General features: G+C 46.0%; 2 protein-coding genes across 5 annotated transcripts in view; one reads left to right on the top strand and one right to left on the bottom strand.

Moving 5' to 3' along the window:
- The first annotated feature begins 526 nt into the window (after positions 1-526).
- Positions 527-14,556, top strand: NTAN1 (N-terminal asparagine amidase). Of its 3 annotated transcripts, XM_007466953.1 has the most exons (10): positions 527-645; positions 6,425-6,527; positions 6,604-6,669; positions 6,954-7,062; positions 8,942-9,015; positions 10,608-10,661; positions 11,207-11,260; positions 12,262-12,359; positions 13,692-13,805; positions 14,213-14,556. In XM_007466953.1, exons 1-10 carry the CDS (start codon positions 565-567, stop codon positions 14,390-14,392), a joined length of 933 nt encoding a protein of 310 aa, XP_007467015.1. In that variant the 5' UTR covers positions 527-564; the 3' UTR covers positions 14,393-14,556. The 3 variants fall into 3 exon arrangements, with proteins under 3 accessions (XP_007467015.1, XP_007467016.1, XP_007467017.1); XM_007466954.1 differs by lacking the exon at positions 6,425-6,527; XM_007466955.1 differs by lacking the exons at positions 6,425-6,527; positions 6,604-6,669.
- The window catches only part of PDXDC1 (pyridoxal dependent decarboxylase domain containing 1), a 39,118-nt gene continuing 30,690 nt past the window's right edge, over positions 13,800-22,227 (bottom strand). The window contains exons 17-24 of one of the 2 annotated variants that reach the window (XM_007466956.1): positions 20,592-20,774; positions 19,883-20,001; positions 19,497-19,618; positions 18,426-18,518; positions 18,241-18,337; positions 17,269-17,373; positions 16,525-16,751; positions 13,800-13,859 (exon numbers count right to left, since the gene is read on the bottom strand). In XM_007466956.1, the coding sequence (XP_007467018.1) occupies positions 13,800-13,859; positions 16,525-16,751; positions 17,269-17,373; positions 18,241-18,337; positions 18,426-18,518; positions 19,497-19,618; positions 19,883-20,001; positions 20,592-20,774 (1,006 nt within the window). Of the gene's footprint in view, positions 13,860-16,497; positions 16,752-17,268; positions 17,374-18,240; positions 18,338-18,425; positions 18,519-19,496; positions 19,619-19,882; positions 20,002-20,591; positions 20,781-22,227 lie in introns of those variants that run through there. The other variant, XM_007466957.1, reaches the window with a different exon arrangement.

Genomic DNA, 22,227 nt, shown 5'->3' with positions numbered 1-22,227 from the left:
AGCAAACTTTAGGCTCCATTTTCCCACTTTAATACAGGTTGTGTTTACTATTAAATACAATCCTATGGAGCAGAACGGCAGGTTCGGAAACTCGGAAAATTTGCTCAAGGTCACTATGGGAAGTGGTACAGCCGTCATATGAACCTAGGCAGGCGGCGACCCCAGAGCCTGCACTCAGGCCAGGTTGGCTGAAATGTGAGCCACGCTTTCAGAACTACATTTCCCAGCGCCCCTAGGGGAGGCGGGCCGCTCCCTCCCGTTTGGACTACGCTTCCCATGGGGCCATGCGCCGCTCCCCCCCCCCCCCCGAAACATCCAGGGGGACGCTGTTGTCATGCGCTGCTCCTCTTTCAGCTTGATGCTGGACATGATTGGGATGCCCTGGTTGTCACCTGTGGACACAGAGCAAGGTAGGGCAGGGAGCCAGTCCTGGCTACCCCCGGCCCACAACTTGCCCCCCAGCCCAAGCTCAGCTGGACGCTCAACTTTGTCTTGCCCACTCCAAACATCAACTCCGGAGGAGGCCGCCGCCTCCCTGGGCCTGCCGGGGCGGCTGCCTCCGCGATGCCGCTGCTCGTGGAGGGGCGGCGAGGGAGGCTGCCGCAGTCCGCTGGGGACCTCGTCCGAGCCCACCCGCTTCTGGAGGTGAGCAGGGCCCGGGCGGGGGGCTTCGAGGCTGGCCCGAGGGAATCTGCAGGCGGTCCAGAGCCCTCCTCACCTCGCCGCCACCACCCGCTCTCCCCGAATCAGGCTCGAAACTTGGCGCAGCGGAGGTGCTATCGGCACATCCGGAGCCCAGGCCGCCGGCAGCAGAGTTTCTGCCCTCGCTTGAGGCATCTGTGGAGCTTTTACCTTCTTTGGACCTTAGAGGGCATCTGCTGAGGCCCCTCTTTTCTAAAGGAGGAAATGGGGGCCCAGAGAGGTTAGGTGACTTGTCCAGGGTCGCCCAGCACTGCGGCTTGAGGACACCCCGGGACCCCCTTTTTCCAGACAGGGCGGTCCCAATCTCCAATCCGGACTTGGCCCGTTTAGGCAAATCTGGGCAGCGCCCTTGCTCGCTCCGTCGCCGGGGATCCCCACCCGTGGTGAGCGCGGCATCGTCCTTGCGTCCTCAGGAAGCAGGAGGTTTTCTGGGGTGGGCAGGGGCATCCTGGCGGGTCGCCTAGTCTTCTAGACCCGGGATCTGGGGCTCCCGGTTAGTTTCAGTCGGAAGAAAGGGCCCTATTTTCACCCAGCTGGGGCGTGTTGAGGAGCCACACCCTATGGAAGGGTTTTCTGTTTTGTTTCCTGCTTTTGTCCTTAGATGGATCTCTGAACCCTTAGTCCAAGCTTATGCAGAGACTGTTTAGAAAAGGGTTTTTACTGTAAAAAAAAAAAAAAAAAAATATCCAAACCAAACCTCCCACTTGCCCCAGATCCAGTTAAGGGGAAATCAACCATTTCATTGATTTAAGAGATTCATGTTGAGCCTCTAATGTACGTTGCCTATGGTGTTTGCCTCTTTCCCCACAATTCAGGACATTTATAGGGTGGGGATGTTTTTTAATCACAGGATGGCTCAAATACCATGACTGTTAATTAAGTGCCATAAAGGGGGAAAAAAAATGCCCCTTTTCACTCTGCAAACTGAAGCCAGGGAACCAGATTGAGTCTGTAGGCTTAGGGAAGGTATTTTTGGGTTTTCTTCTGTAATAGTTGCAGGGTGATTTTGTCTGCATGCATGTTTTGTTTATTTTCCTTTGGTCTCTCCCCCAGAATGTAAGCTTCCTGAAGGCAGACAGTGTGTCTTTGTATCCTCAGAGCCTAGGGCAGTCCCTGTCAGTGAACCTGTGCTTTGTAAATATTTGTTTCACAAATGTCTGAGCAAAATGACCCCTGAAAATGACCCAAAAGATGAGGCGGGGGGGGGGGGGGTCTAGAATACTATTTCTGAGTCACATTCTTTTTCTTGGAAACATTTATCCAACTATAGTCATTTTAAACCCTAAAAATTGTTTTTACATTAAAATGACTAATAACTCTGGGTGTTCAATGTGCGTGTAATATTTTTTGTTGGTAAATTTTTATTTAGTTCTCTTTAACAAATCTATTCTTAATATTGTTATGTTATATTTTCCTGTGAATATAATCAGAAAACGTATAGGCTGTCATATTGGTAAAAAAAAAAAAGGGGGGGGGGGGGGGGGGGTGTTACTGACAGGGAAAAGAGGACAACTCTGTGTGATTCTCAACTTGCATTTCAAGAAAACAGTAGTGATATTAGCCAACACATATGGGGCACCTACCAGACACTAGGTTAAGTGTTAAGTACTTTCCTTGTACTGTGTCACTGCCACACCATGAACTGGTGTAGTTGGGAGTACGACTCACCAAGGGAGAAAAATTGCAGCTGCCTAAAAAATATAGGTGACACCCTATTTTTACGTCTGCTTGAAATTTTCTATGATAAAAAGTTAGATCAGTGTCCAAGGCAGCCCCCTAAGTGTGTAGAGAGGGGGGAATGAGATGAGATACCAGGGCGGCTGGCCCCCTAGAAGGGAGGTTTGGCCTCTTTGGGGAGACGTGGCCTAGAAATGCTGTGTAGTGGGGACCAGTTTGCCTTACAGGAACGGGGGGGCGGGGGTGGGGGCACTTCCATCTCAGCAGCCTAAGGGAAGAGGGGGAGGGCATTCTAGCTGAGCAAGCTGGACTGTGCCCCGTGGCCCCTGGGCGGGAGGGGAAGGGCCCCGAAGGCGAGTGGACTGGCCCGTTTCCCTGGCAGAGAGGGCAGGAGGGGCAGAATGTAAGATAAGCCGGGAGAGGTAGGTCGTACCTAGGTGGCAGGGATTTAGATGGATCTTTCACCTGACGTGCAGTGTGGAGAAATGAAAGGTTTAGTTATTTTTTTTAATAACAAGTAGTGTCCCCTTGGTAAGAAAATAGAAATTATAAATCTCAAAAAGAAGAAAAAAGAATCTGACCACAACCATGCTTCACATTTTGCTATACTTTTTTAGATGATAGCATACTATATATTCTGTTCTATAATGTGTCTTTTTCATGTGACAGTAGGTTGTGAGTATGCAGTAGCAGCACTTACAAGCCTGTCCATAGCTATGCTTAGCATAGGATAATAGTAACAACAGCAACAGTGATAGCAATGCCATGGAACTTGCTGAGCACCCCAGCCCTAGGAAGCAGGTACTGCTGCTGTTCCCATTTTACAGATGGGGACTCTGAGGCACAGAGGGTGGAGTAAATTGCCCAAGATCCCACATCCTGTGAGTGGTGAAGCCTGGATCGCAACCCAGGTGGTCCGCCTTTGCCTCTAGAGCAGCAGTGCTCAATACATTAGCCACTGGCTGCATGTGGTGATTTATATTTAAGTTAATTAAAATTTAATAAAATTTAAAAATCAGCTCCTCGGTCACACTAGCCACGTTTCAAGTGCTCGACAGCCACGTGTGGCCGGTGGCTGCTGTATGAGACAGGGCAGGTACAGATCCTTGCCATCGCTGCAGAAAGCACCTTTGGGCGGTGCTGTCTAGAGCCTTTGTTCTTAACCAGTCACTGGATGCTCAGGAACTGGCCCTGCGGCCTCTTGAGAAACAGTCCCGTGGAATTCCACGTAACTTCGTTCCTGCCTTTAAGCATGCGCGATATTTATGCTCTTTCCCCATTAGGAACGTTAACAGAGCTAAATCTTTATAAACCCCTGTAATTATTCCTCAGAAGGGTTTTTTTGAGCAGAAAAGCAGGGTCAGGACAAGGGACCAGAGGTGGGGAATGGTGACAGCCACCCCCTACAGACCTGCTGTCAGTTAATCCTCCCACAGCCTAAGGAGTGGCCATCATCAGCCCTGTTTCCCAGAGGAGGGAATAGAGCACTGAAGCTCAGCCTAATGCCCAGGTCACTGGCTCAGGGAGAGGCCCCCGGGCACTGTATCGTAGGAATTTAGGTGTAAGGGAAGAAAGGACTGAGATGAGGTAGCGCCCGAGGGGTGGGAAGAAGGCTCAGTTCTGAGGGCTGCGCCTGGTGGCACTCTCATACTTGCTCTCCCGTTTTCTTCAAATTTCAGTGTCACTCATAAGTAGCTTTCTGGGGACACAGCCACGGCCACTTGTCATGTGTCGTCTATGCTGCTTTCACGCTGAGGAGATGAGACCGCACGGTCTGCAAAGCCCAGGATACTTACTGTCTGGCCCTTTCCTGAAACAAGTGTACTGACCCCTGGGTTAAGAGAACAGTGCCATCCGATAGGGATTGGGAAATGAGGATGAGCCGTAGCAGGGAGAGACTGAGGGAAAAGATATTTTTTCGTGAATCTGAGTGTCCAGCGAATAAAAAAAGTTCAGAAAAAGTTCAGAAAACGACTGCTTTTATTTCAGAAAGGATGCAAGTTTATAAAGTAGGACTGTGTGTTTTTCCACAGAGGAGAACTTTGGCTAACCTTTTTTCATTTTTTAAAGTGAAAGACCTAAGCAACGTTGCTGTTTTCACTTTCTGGCCATTCTCTCTCCTGATAAATTTGTGCTTCTGTTTCTCTGGGAAATAGTAGGAGCTGTGTCGATGAGAGACATTGTGATTTTTGGTCTTGGGCACGCAAGTGATAATTCATTTCTCAGAAATAGCTTTGCTTTTGGGTGGTGACCAAGTTGTGAAAATAAAGTGGTAAAAATTTGCCTTGACTTCTCCCTCCCCCTCCCCGAAAAGAACAAAAAGAGGTAAGTATTAAAAGAATAATAAAAAGGAAATTCTGCATTCTCCTTTATCTTATCTTGAATTAAGGTGAGAAATGGTGTGAAAATGAAAAGTGCTTACTGCTAATGAGGTGTTGTGAGTTTTTGCACAATTGGCTGCATCTCTTTCTCCCCGACTCAGCCTTCGGATCACACACTGCACTTCACTCAGTCCTTAGTTCCTTTCTTCTTTAAAAAATTTTTTTTATTGAAGTATAGTTGATTTATACTGTTGAGTTAATTTCTGCTGTGCAGCAAAGTGATTCAGTTATATATATATACTCTTTCATATTCTTTTACATTATGGTTTATTACAGGATATTGAATATAGTTCCTTGTGCTGTACTGTAGGACCTTGTTGTTTATCTATCCTATATATAATAGTTTGCATCTGCTAATCCCAATTTAGTTCCTTTCTTAAATGGAGGGGCCAGTCTCACTATAACTGCTGCTTTGCTTCCAAGTAATGAAAGTTTATTAAAAGAGAACCCTCTAGAACTCATCAAGTGTATCGTCATGTTTTTTTACATTTCTTGTATTTTGTTAAGTAAGCAAGTGCTAACCTAAATTAGCACCAACAGTGAGGAATGGCCACAAGCCAGTATAAGACCATAAAAATGTTCCCTGGTCTAGACAGTACACAAGCTCTGTATTTGCACACGTGGTTAGGAAATTGTTTATTGAGTTTATTTGTTGCAAGTAAGAAGAAAATTATGAAACATTTTAGTGATGCCTCAGTTTGACGTTTTTGAAAAAAAAGTTTAATTTAGTTCTCATGAAAGAATTAACCACCTGAGTTTTTTCCCCCCAGGCTTACTAATAATTTATACAAATATTCAATTAGTCAGAATTTTCACACCTAATATTAACCTATCTTTTCATAAATTTGCTTACTTATGAGGGCTCCTTTTTGGTTTTCTACTTTAATAACATAATTACATCATAAGACATTCGGAGAATAGAGCGACAGTTAAATGTCTTGTGTTTGCCCTGTTCTAACACAATCATGGTTATATTGGTGAATTTCCTTCCAGTATTTTTCCCTATATGTGGCAACATTTTTAGCACTGTTGTATTAAGCATATTTGCAGCTTAAATTTTCTTACTCGAATCTTGCTCTTCAGTTTACATTTCCAAGCTCTTTTCCCATAGTCTTCATTTTTTCGTGACTGTGCAGTTAGCAGTTGTGAGTTGGTTCTGCATAATTTACTTGCCTTTTCTGTGGTTGTCCCCAGCTTTGTGCCATTCTCGATAACACAGGGATTGAGTGCATCTTAGGTTATTTCCACATACAGATTTCCAGAGGTGGGAATTACTAGATTAGGAGACAGGTAAGGTCTGGATCCCTCCTCCTCTTTAAAGAAAGTGAAGAAGGTCTGTGATTTCTGAGCCACCCAATCCACTAGTCCATATGATCTGATTCTCTTTACAATTGTAAAGAATGGGGAAAAGATTTTTGCATCTTATTTCATAGGTTCTATAGGGTGAAAAAAGAACAGAGCTTCCTTGTTTCCTTCACATTGTTCCACATGGTAGTTACTGCTGCTGCCTTTTTATTTTAGCTTTTCTGTCAGATAATACACACACCTCAGACCTCACAAGTGTGTGTTTCCCACGTAGGGCACACTTTGGCTCTCTCCACCTCTCTAGTCACTCAGTCCTCACTAATTTCCATCACTATTTTATTTTTTTTTTAATTAAACAGGAAAGAGCCAGACTTCTCAGAGGTCAGTCTGTTCAACAAGTGGGACCCCAGGGCCTTCTGTATGTTCAGCAAAGAGAGCTTGCAGTGACCTCCCCAAAGGATGGTAGGTTAGGAAGCAGTGAATTGGGCGTTATCCCCAAAGGCTATTGGATATTTTATTTTATTTCTTTTTTAAACAGGCTCCATCTCCATTCTGGGTTCTGATGATGCCACCACTTGTCACATTGTGGTCCTGAGGCACACAGGTATGATGAGAGAGATGAAGGAAACCGTTAACTGAAACGGACCCGACACGTGGGACCATGAATTCCTCGATTTGCGTTTCCTGGCTCCACTTACCTATTCTCCATCTGCATGGCCCCTCCCTGTGGCCCTGGTCAGATGGGTTGGCTGGGCAGCCCAGACGTCTCTATTTTTCCTTTTACAGGCTGTTCAAAGATGAGGTGGTCCGAATGGACAGGCGTAGACCTGGCCTGCTCCCCGAGTTCTCACCGGGAATAACATGAGTCGTTTCACCCTTGTTCTTCAGGTAATGGGGCCACCTGCTTGACACATTGTGACGGAACTGACACCAAAGCTGAGGTCCCCTTGATCATGAACTCCATAAAATCCTTTTCCGACCACACTCAATGTGGAAGGTGAGCTCCACGCTACTCTGTTTTGTGATATTGGGAACTTGACACCATCACGTAGAGGAAACAGCCATGGCAGCTGTTCCAGCAACGTGGCCTGTCACCAGCACAGTGGCCGCCTGGTACCCCTGGAGCAGAACGTGGCCCAGCGTCGGCCCCTCGTCAGTAGTTGCTGAGGGAGTGAATGGGTGGCGGGTACGAGGGGAGGTTTGACTTTGAATCTGTAGTTCTGTTCTCAGTAATGTCCTCTTAGATGTCCATTTTGCAGACATTGCCTTGTTACACCACAGCGGTGGAATCTCTTCATTCTTTCAGCAGTTGTTTGTTGAACGTTTCCTGTGAACTAGAACTTGTTTTAGGGACATAGCAGTGAATGGAGTAGACAAACCCTGCCCCCGCGGGGCTCATATTCCATAGCAAGGAGATGTCAGCAAAACAGGATTTTAACGATGGACAGGGCTCTGAGGAAAACAGGGCTGGGGAGGAGCTGGAGATGGCCAGGAGGAAAGGGGTGCAGTTCTCAGTGTCGTGGATTCTGTATGAGAGCTGACACCTGCCCTGGGTGTCCACCACAGCGCCCAACCCTCTCACCGGTGACAGAAAGCATGACCACCTGTTTCACATGTGCAGCCCCGAAATTCAGCTTCCCAGAGTCACAGGGCTAGTTAAACGGGAGGCCCATGACCCCAGCCTGGCTGTCTGGCTGGTACTCACGCCTGTCCTCTCCCCTTTCTCTCTAGTTGGCGGGCCTGGCAGGCATCTCATCTTATTTGAAGTCTAAGGCAGCAGTTCATTTGAATGAACTAGTCATATGCATGTTCTTAGAATCCCAGGGCTTTAAAAGACCAGCCTCTGTCCGAGTTTCACTAGTGTAACACAGAGCAGTTTTAAAATTTAACTCTTCTCCTGCCAGGTCTGCGACAGGCTGGGCTAGCCTCATGGCTTTGTGGCTTGTGTAGTCGCCAGACTGCTGGGCCCTCCAGGTTACGTAGCCAGACTGGGCCATGGGCCCAGCTCCGTGATTCTCAGCACACAGTCGTGAGATAGAAGATGTCATGAGGCGACTTGATGCTTTGCCCTGTGCTGCTGATGCAGAAGATTCTGGTTCATTCCTCAGGAGGATTTTGTCTGTCAGTAGAAGGGATGTGAAATACGGCCACACTTTGCCAAGCTCTGGTTGCCAGGTTGTCATAGGCTGAGGACCAGGGGTTAGCAGAGAAGTGTGCATGGGGCACTCAGAGTTAACAAAGTTAGTGTGGTCTTTCCAGCTGTAGGGCTTCCTCCCTGGAGCTTTGCTGTGCATGGTGACTCCCTTGGGGAGTAGGCAAGGCTTCCCAAACTTATTTAACCCCAAGAATACTTTTTTCTGTTTCATGAGGCCAGTGTTCAGGGGAACACACTTTGGGAAAAGCTGGCGTTGTAGATAAGCATGTGCTTTAGACACAGACGCAGTTTCCTTCTCTGTGAAGCGGAGATGCAAACCCATCTCTCCACGCATGACGCTGGGTGGTAGAGAAGACGGCGTCTGTGCAGAGATGGTGTCAGTCCCGCCCCTCCCAGTTCTGCACCCCAGGTCCTCTTAGGCTGAGACTTTTAAGAGGTTTTGGAAGCATCCTGCTCGGGGCGGGTCCATAGTGTGACATGGTTGTCTTCTTCCAGAGCAGTCTTTTTCACCCTGTGCCTCGAGGTGGCATCATGTTGGTGTTAAGACACAGCTCCGCTCGGCCCCCAGGCACCCGGGCAGGGTCCCAGTGTGCCGCATGGGTTCTTGTGCGTGTGCTGAGGTGTAAACGGGGCCTGGGAGCCGAGAGTTAAGTTCACAGCAGACCCAGCACACGCTGTCCCGTGCTGTTCGGCCTCTGACCACCTCCTGTCTCTTTGCCAGGCTGGAAGTGCACCTCGTGGGCGGCTTCAGTGATGACAGGCAGTTGTCACAAAAACTGACTCATCAGCTTCTTAGTAAGTTCACTTTTTTCCTCAAATTTGATAAAAATATGTATCTATTTTTGCTTAGATAAAAATCCCAATTAGTACAGAACCCAATTAGTATCTATTTTTGCTTAGATAAATCCCAATTATTAGTACAGTACAGAGGGGTACACCTGCTTGGAGCCACACAAACTGCTCAGCTTGGAATATTCCATAAAGACAGGATACCAAAGAGCTAAATGCTTAGAGGTAATGGGATGGGGACAAGATTTTCTTTCAAAATAGCAGGTGATGCACCCCAAAATAGCAAGTGCTGTGAATTGTGTGAAAACAAGAACCACCTTCTGGGCAGAAATGTCCATTTTAATCTGAAGAGAATTAAAACCCCGATAAAAGCCAATTTTTCCCCTATTAAATTAGCAAATATTAAAAAAAAAAAAAAAAAGATGTTCTTTGATTAACCATGAGGCAGTGAGGTGGGTGTATTCCTGCAGCACTGGAGCATACTTTGGTGTAACCTGTCAGGAAAGCCATTTGGCATCATGGTCCATCATGGACCCAGTAATTCCCCTTCTGGGAATGTATTATAAGAAAATAATCTGAAATGTACACAGAGATTTATGCCCAAAGATGGGCAGTAGAATGTTATTTACAATTGGAAATAATCTAATGTCCATTAGTAGAGGAATAGTTATATAGCCATTAAAAAATAATACTTATGAAGAGGTTTGAATTACATGAGAAAATACATATGTACAAAACAATCAGGATATAAAATTGCCTACATCTGAGCTCAGCTGTGCACGGACAAATATGGCAGGAAATATACTGAATGTTAACTGCTAGGATTATGGGCATTAAAAGCTCATACACTTATATCTTTAAAACCCCACATATTCTTTCCACTCTCCTGTATTTTCCAAATTTTTCATAATGATCAATTTTTTTATGACTGATAATCAGGAAAAAAAAGTTATTTAGGAAAAGGGTAAAAATCTTATGAATGAGTTTGTCCCCCCAACCTCTCAGAATGGAGAGAAGAATGGAAAGCCTTGGTCGAAGTTTCCTTTGAGCTTGAGGCTAGGAGCACGTCTGTCCCTTGGCAGGCAGGGTTCTGGGCATCAGCTCACGTGGATCTGACCTCTGATAAGAGGCCAGGTTGTGACCGGAAGGCTAGTGGATCCAACTCTCTGTCCCCTTCTTGACTTGTTCAGCATATCCTCTGCTAATTAAAGGAACTTTTTTTTAAAATTGTGTGTCAAATGCCTGAAATCTCTTGAATACTGCACACAGCTCAGAACTGGCTTATATATTGGCAGATGGATTTTTGTTTGTTTGTTTTTGTTTTAACATTTATTTTTTTTAGGCTGTGCCGGCTTAGTTGCGGCACTCAGGATCTTCCTTGTGGCATGCGGGATCTTTTTAGTTGCAGCAGCATGTGGGATCTTCTTTTAGTTGCAGCGTGAGGACTCTTAGTTGCAGCATGCACGTGGGATCTCGTTCCCAGACCAGGGATCGAACCCAGGCCCCCTGCATTGGGAGCAAGGAGTCTTACCCACTGGACCGGCAGGGAAGTCCCTAAAGGAACTTTTTTGACATCAGTTTTTAAATTCTCATCGTAGGTGAATTTGACAGACAGGAAGATGACATTCACTTGGTGACATTATGTGTGACGGGTAAGTTCTGCCATCTTTCCCAAAGCAAAGCTGTAGATTTCGGGGATGTTTTGCCCTTGCTCTTAAAGCAGGACCCAGCATCCGTGCCTCAGTCGCAGACGGCACTGTTTGTCAAATGCTTTCATGCCTTCTGGCTTTTCCCATATCTTCTGGGATGGCCTTCCCCGCCCTCCCCACTCCAAATCCTGCTCAACCTCAGTTGAGATCCTGACCCCCCACTTGAGTGCAACTCCTCTCTCCTTCCTTGGGTTTCTCAGCAGTCTGCTCTGTACTCCTGGGAAGGAGGAGGGGCCAGATTCCGGAGAGGAGCTGCCGCCATGCGTGTAGGCGGCTGGGAGGCCCGGACTCTGGAGAGGGGGTTTGTTCGCTATAACCTTACTGCTCTGGGGCTCAGCGGGGAAACAGGGACACGGTCCCTTTCATGTTCTGATTTCCCCCACTTTTGCAGTGGGGACTCCTTCTTGGCCTTTATTTATGGAAAATAAAAGCGATTGTTTGATATTTCTTAAAAATTGATCTTAAAATTTCTTCTTTTTACGTGTTAGAATTAAATGACCGGGAAGAAAATGAAAACCACTTTCCAGTAATTTATGGCATTGGTAAGTAGCGTGTTGATCGGAGGGTTTATTGGTCTCACACTGACAAGACAAGCTCCGGTTAAAGGCCGATTCCACCAGCCAGTAAGCCCGTTGCTGTCGGTGTGTCACAGCCTAAGGTTCCGATCCTGACTTCTCTGTGTATTTGCTGGGAAAGAAGCTTACCTTCTCTAACCTTTATCTACAAAATAGAGAAAACATCCAAATCCTAAGGCTGTGAAAAGAAACAGCGTAGCAAATATAAAGTGTAGGCATCACCCCCATTAGGGGAAAGCTGAATGTCAGTGGTCTCTGCTCCCCCGAGAGGCCTCTCTGCCTTTTTCCAGCCAGTGCTCTGGGGGCTGGAGCAGGGCATTTGAATTTGAATCTTCTTCCCTTCTTAGGGAACTAATTAAGGTTTTGATTGAGAACAAAGATCCTACAAAGGAAAGTGTGCAACCACCAGGCTAAAGAAAACCCAGAACTTTCCTCCCTCCTGTAACAGCCCCTAGGACTCCCAAGGCTGTAATAGGGTGACCCTGGCTGTCTCTACAGAGGGCTCCTGCCATATCTGTGACATTTATTTGGCTGGGTGTTCACTGCTTTATTCTCTATACTTTGTATGTCTGAAATAGTTAGTAAAAACCAACACACAAACACCAGATTTGGCCCCAGTCCCAGGCCATGTTCACAGCCGTGTTTGGTCACAGGGCTGACCAGGGAGGCTTTGCCACGCGCTGCCTGAAGAGATGGTGCGCCTCCTGTGGGGGGGCCCTTGGTTTGGAACCAGGTCTTACCTAGTCCAGCTCAGGCCTCAGCTCTTCTCAGCGAGATGCTTGGCAAAGGGTTGCATTATCCCTTTCCAGGAAGGTAGATGCTACAGACACCTAAGAGTAACTTTGTTCAGTTTCCACTCTCTTCTGAGGGAGACTCATCCATATTCTATTACATGTGGTGGTAGAAGTGTGAGACTGTGCCAACCCTTGTGGCTTTTGTCAAGGAAGTCATCCTATTGTCCCTCACAGCTGTCAACATCAAAACCTCGGAGATCTACAGAGCCTCCTTCCAAGACCGAGGTCCGGAGGAGGAGCTACGGGCCGCACGAGCTTTAACAGGAGGACCAGTGAGTTTATTATCTTTGTGTTACAGGGTTAAGGAAAAAAGGGGGGCATCAAACTCCAAAGTCTTAAGTTTTATAGACCTTAGAAATGAAAAGTTTGTCACTTCTTTAAAGTTGTACATGATCAGGAACCATCACGAACACGTCACGTAGAATAATAATGAACGTTTTCAGTTATAAGCTCAAGACCCCAGTTCTCTACCGTGAAGATGTTGGGGAGGTATGTGAACACCCAGCACCCAGATCCAAAGAGAATGAGCCCCTTTTACTTTGTAAGGACTTTACCAGTGAAGTTGCTGCAAAGAAAGGCGAGCTAAGGGGGAAGAAGAGCCTTCTCCCCTCTGCACCTCAGGATCACACTCTCCTCTGGACCAAGTAACTGAAGACCAGTTTGCTGGGATGAATTGATTAACCCCAAAAATAATCATATCACTTTAAAAGTCTGATTGCCTTAGGGTGCTTTTTAATTAAGTAACACCTTCATTTTAAAAGTTAGAAAAATAAAAACCTAAGACTTACACGTTGTTTGAGGAATGGGTGAAAGAATCCTTTTAAAATGCTTAAAGTGTGAAAAAAATAGAAATCGCATTCAGAGCACCCAAAAGAAATCTGCTCACTTATGAAACGCTGCCACTTTCATTGGAAATGTCTGGATTCAATGGTCTGTTCTGCCAACCCTTTGACATTGTTAGGGTTCCTTTTGCAGCCTCTCAAGTAGCATAACAGCCTTGATTTAGCTAAGATTCAGGACATATTTCAGTCTCAGTAACCAAAATTGAACATTGCTGGTGAAGCTGAATACTACCATTGGCACATTTGAGAATTCAGGGAATTGATCATTTGGCAAATTAACGTTTTTACAAATTGGTTTTCCCCTTCTTCTGATGGGGCAACGGCATGTGTACTTTTAAGTGTCAAGGTCACTCGGGGTGTGAATAATGAGGCACTGTTTCATGTAGCATTGAGGAGTGTGGACTTCAGTCAGACACACCTGGGTCTGGGCCTGGCCCTGACACTTATGGACGTGTGACCATGGGCAACGGGCCTGTCTCTCTGAGCCTCGGGTTTCCAACCAAAATGGGAAAAATGCCACCTTCCTGCAGGACTGTTGTCAGAACTAAACAAAGTAATGTCTGTTTCCCACAAAGTGTAGTACCAGAGAGGTGGAAAGTATTCAGTAAGTAGCAGCTTCTGTTACTTATGAGGCAAAAATTGAAAGAAGCTTATTATCCAGACAAATGCCTTAATTTCAAGACTACACTGGAGCTTGCATTAAAGGTAGGGTTTAAGCTGATAACATTCCTTAAATTCTATCCTTGAAACGTTCTTTTTTAGATGATTAGTATTTACGATGCAGAGACAGAACAACTTCGTATAGGACCATATTCCTGGATGCCATTTCCCCATGTGGATTTCTGGTTGCAGCAAGATGATAAGCAAATACTAGAGGTGAGAATTTACAGGTTGGGTAAATCTTAAATCTGTGGACCTTGGTTTCCTCATCTGTAAGGAAAAAAAAAGGGATTAGACTAGATAACAGCTTTTCCTTCAGTGTTTGGAGGATGCCATTGGCAGACCCTGTTTAGCTGCTGTTATCAGTCAGGGGTAAGTGGAGTCCTGGATGGACATCTACACAGGGTAGCAGTAGGCAACCAACTGTTTTGTTCTCATTAACCCAGGACACCTCATTTCTTACGTAATTTTACAAATTACATATATATATATATATATATATAGTGATCTGAGAACAGCCTGATTAATGTTTAAGGAGCACAGAGAGACTCTGACATCTTTATCAAAGTAGGGAACAGAGCAGGGTTCTTCTCTCATGCCCCAAATCTTGTTTGTTTTTCCAGAACCTTTCCACGTCACCTCTGGCTGAGCCCCCCCACTTTGTTAAACATATTAGATCTACCTTGATGTTTTTAAAGAAATACCCTTCTCCGGCTAACACGCTGTTTCTTGGAAATAAGGCTCTGCTCTACAAAAAAAATGAAGATGGCTTATGGGAAAAGATCTCTTCTCCGGGAAGCTAAAAATAAATAGGAATTACCAAAGAAAGCAACTTTTTGGCATGACAAAAGACCACTGGTGGAGGTAGGAAAGAATATCCATTCTACATCCATTCAGTCTTAGGTCTCTTTCCTTGCTCTGTGTTTTTCAAATGACTTTAAAATAAAATCTTATTTTGGCAAAGGCATTTGTTTAGGTTTACTTTTTGGTTAATAATGAGAGGCAGAGGAGAAGCCAGCTTTCCCACTGTGCTATAAGCATCTATTTCAGATACTTGGGTAAGTCTAATTCTGCTAAATTAGTGAATAAGGGGAAAACTGTCATCTATTTTGTTTAAAAGAACTATTTAAAATGCAGTAAAAAGTTCGGTGAGAATTTATATATCTCACAGAGATTTTTTTTTTTGACCTCAAAATATTTTAGAAGCATCAAATCCAAAACTGATGTTGTATTTTTAGAAACCTTTATTTTTCTGAAATTGTTATCCAAAAGGAAGTTACCATGCCCAATTAATGCTAAGATTTATGAAGTGAACTCAGTGGTAACAATTTCAAGAACCTTTATTGAAACCAACATTCAAATAGTATCTCAAGGGTGAAATTCTGTTTCAGCAAAACCAATTTAACAATTTCAAATATATATAAAAACATTTAAAAATTAATCTTGTTAAAGGTGATAATTTCCCCTTCCCCCATTTTATCTGCTATACTTCACTGCACCAAATAAACAGGGAAGACTTTGTTTAATCATTTGCACCAAAAAAAAAAAAAAAAAAGGAAAATTGCATTTTGACAAGTGCCAAATGTCAGAAATCACATCAGATCAGAGTGTAATTATAGGCTTAATGTGGTATAACTAAGGCTTTCAGTACTACAGTCCACAAACCCAATGTGAATCCCCACCATCTTAAGGTCTCCCGTAGCTTGACTTCACTGGACTAAAAGGCACAGGGGCCGTTACCTATGATAAACGAAGTGATGCAGTACTTTTGGAAAAGTAGAAACAGGCAGTAATCAAGGGTTACTTCCAGTTATTTCAGCAGTAGTCTGGCGTGATCAGCCTGAGAAAGATTACATTTCTGGTTCTTGTTTGAGTTGGGCCCAAAAGGGTGAGCTGCTAGTGGAACAGAAGCTACACAAGCTCCCATGAGAATGGGTCAAAGGTGTACTTAATTTAGAATTTCAACGTAACGAGGTGCTATACAGCATATTAATACGAGGCTTTTAAGAGTAGCATCTATTGAGTTTTCAGATATTAAACATAGAAATAAGTCTGTACTTGTGTGCCAATTTAAAAGCTTTATCAGTATTTAAAAATATACACATATATATATATAATAGGGTCAAGAAGAGTCTTTACAGTTACCCTTAATAGATGAGTCCTTTAACTTGTTTACAAATAGTATATAAAGGGAGAAATGGATTTGTGGCAGAGCTAAGTCAGACAGAAGCACTGTCCAGTCTAACTTGCTTGACGACCCTGCCACAGCTTGAGCGGACATGGTCCTTCCTGACGTCTCCGGGGAAGCAGCAATCGGGGGTGGCAGGAGAGGGCTTCTGGCACTCTTATTTACAATCCCACTGAAACCCACTCTCCTTCAAGCCAAACGCAATCCAGTTGTATACTGCAACCTGATCAAACTAAACACCAAGCAAAACAGATGGCAAAGAACGCTGTCTGTCTCCTCTGCAGCAGGACAACAGAGAACCCAGAGAGTTCTAAAGAAAGCTGTCTTACCAAAGGGTTATTATGTGCAACCTAGTAACTTCTCACACGTGTGTTTAGAAAGATAAGAGCAAGTATTTCAAGTGGCAGGCACTTGAAATTCTAAGTTTTCTCTGTGAATAAAAAGTGTTTATGGTAACTGGGGGGGAAAAGGTATTACTACAGTTGGGTAGACAGCAACAGTAGTTGTTGGTTGTTCTATCAATACATACCCACAAAATTAGACAATTCAATTGCCCTCCCAGAAGCCTGGCTTTCAGGCACATTTTTGTGCAAAAATCCCAGTTAAGCACAAATAACAGTAATTTCTCTCATACTAGCATGTGGCACATTTCACATTTTCAGAATAACTTCATCTTCCCTGAAACAATATTCAGTACAGTCTCCAAGCAAACACTGAATTTTATCTTAAGCTCTCTGGCTCCTCTACCTGTGGGCAGTCATCTTCCAGGCGCTGGGCCCTGTCTTGGAGGGCCCCCGTCTGCTCGGCTTCTGGAGGGGTGGGCACCCCTGGGTGCCGCTCAGGGCTGTTAGCTTCCAAGGTATCTTGCCCACCCGACAGGTGCTCGATCTTCTCTAAGTCCTCGATGTGACTGACTGAGCTGGTCTCGCTCACAGCATCTGAACCTCTTAGGGACCTTTTAAAAGGCTTCTGGCCTAGAAGGAAGATCAACGAATGGCACTGAAAGCTCGGAAAAGGACACCCCTGCAACGGAAGCTGTCTGTGCTCTAAGTGATTGCTTTATTTAATCACAACTGCTTTGGCAGAAACCCCTGGGATCACTGGCTCTGAAGCATTTAAGTGATGAGGTAAGAAATGAGAGCTGATATGACACTAACACACCCCCAGTGCCGAGGACTTTGAGGGAACCTCAGTCGGGAAAGGCTCAGGGGAGTGAACACCAGGTTAAGCGTGACAGCTATCCAAACCCTGACTTCCCCCGGGGAGTGGTACCCAGGTATTTCTCCAAGGCTTTGAAAAAGCTAAAGGGACAGTGACAGCTGTCCTTAAATGATGAGAAATAGGACTTTGGGTTGAAGAATCAAGAAAACAGAGGAATGCAGGTAATACCAAACGGTTAGGCGTTACATGATGCAAAGGTCTGTTTTACCAGGGGAAATACAACCAGTTTTCTTCAGTGTTAATGAACTCAAACATGGAGACGTGACGTACCTGGAAGTCTCTGTTTAGTGCGAGCGCCTGAGGGGGTCTGAGGCGGTGTTACTCCCGAGCCTTGTACTTTGTACACGTATGTGTGTTCCGTGGACTCCAGGGAGCCTGCAGAAAAGAGGGGGGTGGGGAGGTGTGTGTGGGGGAGGTCCTGGTGCAGGCGCCCTCGGGGAGGCCCCGGGTCTCCTGACATGTGCCGGGAAGCAACAAAGCCATCTCGCAGCTGTGCCCACGAGTGAGTCCCGGCCCTGCTGGGGTGTTTCAGCCACGTGTCCTGTGTACGTGTGAAAACAACCAGGCAGCAGTGTGGCCCAAGTGTGCCTGGGGAGCCAGGCCCCAATGGGAAATGTCCTTTAGCAACAAGGAATGGATGCCTCTTTGCTAAAGGCTTGGCGGGTTCAGTGTCAGATTATCCCTTGCTGTCATATGACAGTGTAGTCATCATTTCCTGGGGAAGGGGCCCCAGGTTCAGGGACTTATTCCACTGGTAGAACAGGAAAGGAGTGGCCTGCAGTTCAATATCATCTTCCCCAAATCCCAGCAACTGGTAATACTTGCTAGTTGCCTGGTTTGAAATAAAATGGCTCAGCGCTACAGACTAATCTTTCACTTGCCCCTGGCAAAGCAGCTCTCTGCTGGGGCAAAACAGTAATGAGGACTGCACAGAATGTTAACACTGAACCAAAACGTCCAAGACACACTGTCTGGAGGACTGAACAGCTGAGTGAACGCGTTCTTGTTGAGGTCAAGAGGAGTCTGCTGTGGGCAACAGGCACCTGCTTTCGTACTATTTCAGCTGTCGGGGCAGGAGAGGGAAGATGACAGAGTCCCAGGGGCAGACAAATCTCGCCTCCTCTCACAAGAGTCCTGGCCCAGTGCTTGGTGTAAAGCCTGGGACACGGACAAGGCACCTCAGCATGAGTGTGGGATCCCAGGGCATCATCTGGCAAAACTGTCCAGATGAAAGAGTCCTACCTGCCGTTAGGTTAAAAGTTCTTCCCTTTTGTGAAGCCTGTACTGGAGAAAACCAATTCAGCACGGATCCTACCACGGGGATTTGCCGTAACACCCCCTGCAAAACATAACCGTTGCTCAAGGCCATCCTGTGGAGGCTGGCGCCCAGCCTGAGGCCAGCTGGGGAGCCCACCCTGGAGCCTCACCTCTTCCAGAAGTCGCTCCTCATTTGCCTTCTGCAGCTGAACCTGAGCTTCCTGAATTCCTTTCCGAACCACTTCTGTCATGTTTTCCAGAAGCTGTGTTAAGACCAAGAAAGGCATTATTTGTCTAAGCTTCTTGCTGAAGGCCTAGAACTATTAACATAGCGCTGGGGACATTTTTCAAAAGTATATTAGTAAATGGCACTTTAAAATGTCAGTGTAAAAATAAAACAGAATGTCAAATAGAAGAGGTCACAATGTTAAAGGAGGCCTAGGCAGACGGACCTTGGTGACCAGCCTCATTTGCCAGGGAACAGCAATAACTGTCCATGTAATCTGAATGTCATATCAATAGAAAACAGACATGACTCTCAACATTCATGGAGACAGAGGCAGAAGTAATATAGGAGGGTTTGGAAGAAACTTCAAGAAGTCCACCCAAGAATGAATAAAGTTGGCTCCTAGGCTTCATTTCAAACTCCCTTCTCTTCCGCACCCCTACTACCAAAAGTGAATCACAGGACACAGGTTTCTGCCTCCTCTCAGACCAGTCTTGCTTTGGTCCCTTTTCTCTCCTTTTGAGTAATTTCTAGTGACTCGCATATCTGGTGTGGAGAGCGTCCTGTAAGTCTGACAAGCCTGGTCCTCCGTGCCAACTGGCCAAAAGAAGCAGGTCTATTACTGGCAGAAAGTTCTGTTATCAGAAGCACCATCCCATCCAGCCTCAGGACCAGCTCCAATCAGGAACTCTTCCCTGGCCTTGTCGGGCAGAGGTGAACACATCTTCCTGAATGCACAGCCTCCCCTAACTTCTGTCCATAGCATTTACTACCTCAGTTGCTCACATGCGTCTCTTCCCCACTCTGGCTTGTGAGTTAACTGAGGGCAGTGACCGAATCACATCACCGGCATCCCTGATGCCTGCACAATGCCTGGCTCACAGGAAGCCTTTAAAAACTTGGGGAAAGAATGAATGAACAGACACTGCCAAGGGTAGCTTCTTCCTTTGTGACTCCAGCTAATTGCCCAGGGAAAACCCAGAAAAGGAATGAGACACTGATTAGTCTTACAGACCCTGGAGTTTTCCTCGATTTCTCGGGCTGTGACTGCAATGGTCTCCACTAGTTCAGAAACATCTATGTCGTCACTTGCCATGCCAATGTAAATACAGCTTTTCATGCTTTTATACTCAGGGCCTGCGGGCAGAAACAAGACTGACTTGGTTCCCAAGTCCTCAGACACAGGCCACTCCCTGTACGGCAGCGCGACCAGGCACAGGAGAGCCTCCCCGAGGGGGTGAGAACATGGATCTAATGAGATGGGACCCAGAGAGGCTGCAGAAGGGGTGGAGGGCTCTCTCACCCTGGGAAGATCTAAATAGCTAAGAGAGGCCATTTCCCTTCAAGCCAGTTAGAAAACAGCTTTCAAAGTTCACAGTTGACTTTAGAAGGAGTAATTACCCATTTTAAATGTAAGGTCAGATTCCAGTTCATTTAACTTTTTCAGGAGTCCAGCATGAATTTTTTCCCCTTCTGGATCCGATTTCAAGCTGCTCTTATCATCATTAGCACGTTCATACCTATAAACGACATCACATAACAGTACTTCCGCAATCTACAAGATCAAGTGTCTCTTCAGACACAGGTGGAATAGAAGCTACTGGAAGTTACCAAGGATGCGGAATGAGACAAAGGGCAAAGAAGCCACTCAGACGGTCTCAAGATCAAACCCTTCCAGAAAGTCCCAAGGGAAACCCAAGTCTCCAGGGGCATGAAATGTAGGAGGGGCAAGGCTGGGAAGTCCCATCACTTGTAAGAGGAACAGGAGGCTTCCCGGATCCAGAGAGGGGACGAAGGGGCCACAGGAGGGACACACACTGAACCAGAGGAACTGGGAACTGGCTTCTCCTTAGTGAGTTGTAGTTCTCTGTACGCACGTCAGTGGTGCACCCAATGTAGTTCTCCTAGTAACTTTCAAGCTGGCACAGAAAGAACACAGCAACTCTTATTTCACTCAGTGCGCACTGGGCCGCCTGCCCGCTGTGCTCTTGTAAATGCCCAGCACGTCTAGATGAACTTTCATCAGACATGAACACTGTCACTCCACGCAGTCATCTCAGATTTCTAAGCTGGTTCACAAAATGACCCACCCACGGTCTTTACACCGTACCTGACAACCCCTATTCCAGGCCAGTTTGGATCATCAACGTATAAGAGACCTGCTGTTCCCATCACCTCCTGCTTGAACTCCTCTCGCAGCTGCAATGTACAAGTCAGGACTGGCAGCTGGCTCTGGATGCAGGTTACGAGCTGATCCACATCCTCTCCCCGAGTTCCTAAAACTGAACACGTGCACAGAATGTTAGGCAAACGCTTAAGGAATGGCTAAAAATGAGGGGGCAGTGCTCCCACATCTACTGTCAGAAAATCAGCAGCTCTAGGTATAGCACATTAGCTGAGCTGAGGAGTTAAAAAAAAAACAACAAAAACACTAAACCCAGATATGGAAGAATCAGGTGTTAAAAAATCATATAGCTGGCTGCCCAGGTGTAGACACATTTTTTCCTTACACCGAAGAATTAGCCTCTCCGATTTAATACACAATGAAATCCTACCATAGAAATCAGCTTCTTCTCACAGAAAGACTGCTTAGGTCAGGTTATAAACATCACAGCACAGGTTAGAAACAAGGAGGCGACCACACAGTTCTCGCTCTATGTTCACATGGAGAGAAAGAGAGGGGTTTCAGGGGGCAAGGGTGGGGGGCAGAAGGGCAGGGTGATGATGGCTTCTGAAGGTCAGAGCCTGAGAGGTCTCCGGGTTCAGGGATGCAAGAGTCTTGGCAACATCACTGCACCCTCACTTCTGCTGATTCCAACGTTTATATGATCTAAGCCTCAACGTAGGTGGCCTGGGGTAGCCACAGCTAGCTTTTCCAGTTTCAGAGGCTAAACCTCTGGGGCTAGGCCCCCTGCGTAGCAGGAGCAGAGACTCCTGGAAGGTCTGGAGGCCACTGGCTATCTTCACGATGGCTTTTCTGTGCAGGACAGTTGCCTGCACTTCACCACTTTGATGTTTTTGAGAAAATATCTTTCCAAAAATGTTGAAAACACCTCATGAAAAACCATCAAACATTTTCTGAAAATGTTTAAATCGTCTCAGAAAAAAGCACAATCAGATTTTTAAGGCATCTCTTTTCAGCTTATTTTTAAGTGCCTACTATAAAATACGCCAACCACTATCCAAGCTATTTCATATTCATGATCTCACAGTTTAATCTTCACGTCACCACTATGAGGTGGTAGGGAATAGGTCTGGAGATAAGAAACGTGCTCCAGGTCCTACAGGATGAAATGGCCGAGGGGGGACAAGAATCCCCAGGACTTTGTCACAAAAGTCCGCGTGCCTTCAGCTCTATAGTCTCTAAAATGTCTACAACAGTGGTTCTTGACCTTCACTGGCCTATTGTGCCCAGGCTCCACTCCAAGTAAACCTAGTCAGTCAACCAGAATCTCTGCAGGTGGGGCCAAGGCGCTGGGAGTTTTCAGAGCTCCACAGGGATTCTAAAGTCAGTCTGGGCTGAGAACCACTAACAGAGGGTCACAGGACATCAAAACACAGGAATTCAATTGACTTCAGAGGTCTCTCTTTCTGAGAAGTTACACCGGAAGGTTAATCTACTTAAACTCAGCCCAAAGGAAAAGGAAAAGCCTCTCCAGGGAGAGAAGAGAATATCACGGCCTGGACTTTGACAGACACAGCACTGGTGCTCCCAGAACAGCGAGGGTGACCCACGGAGACTGGTT

Source organism: Lipotes vexillifer, unplaced genomic scaffold (genome assembly GCF_000442215.2).
Source record: "Lipotes vexillifer unplaced genomic scaffold, Lipotes_vexillifer_v1.1 scaffold232, whole genome shotgun sequence".
Taxonomy (NCBI): domain Eukaryota; kingdom Metazoa; phylum Chordata; class Mammalia; order Artiodactyla; family Lipotidae; genus Lipotes; species Lipotes vexillifer.
This window is presented reverse-complemented; position numbering and strand designations above follow the sequence as displayed.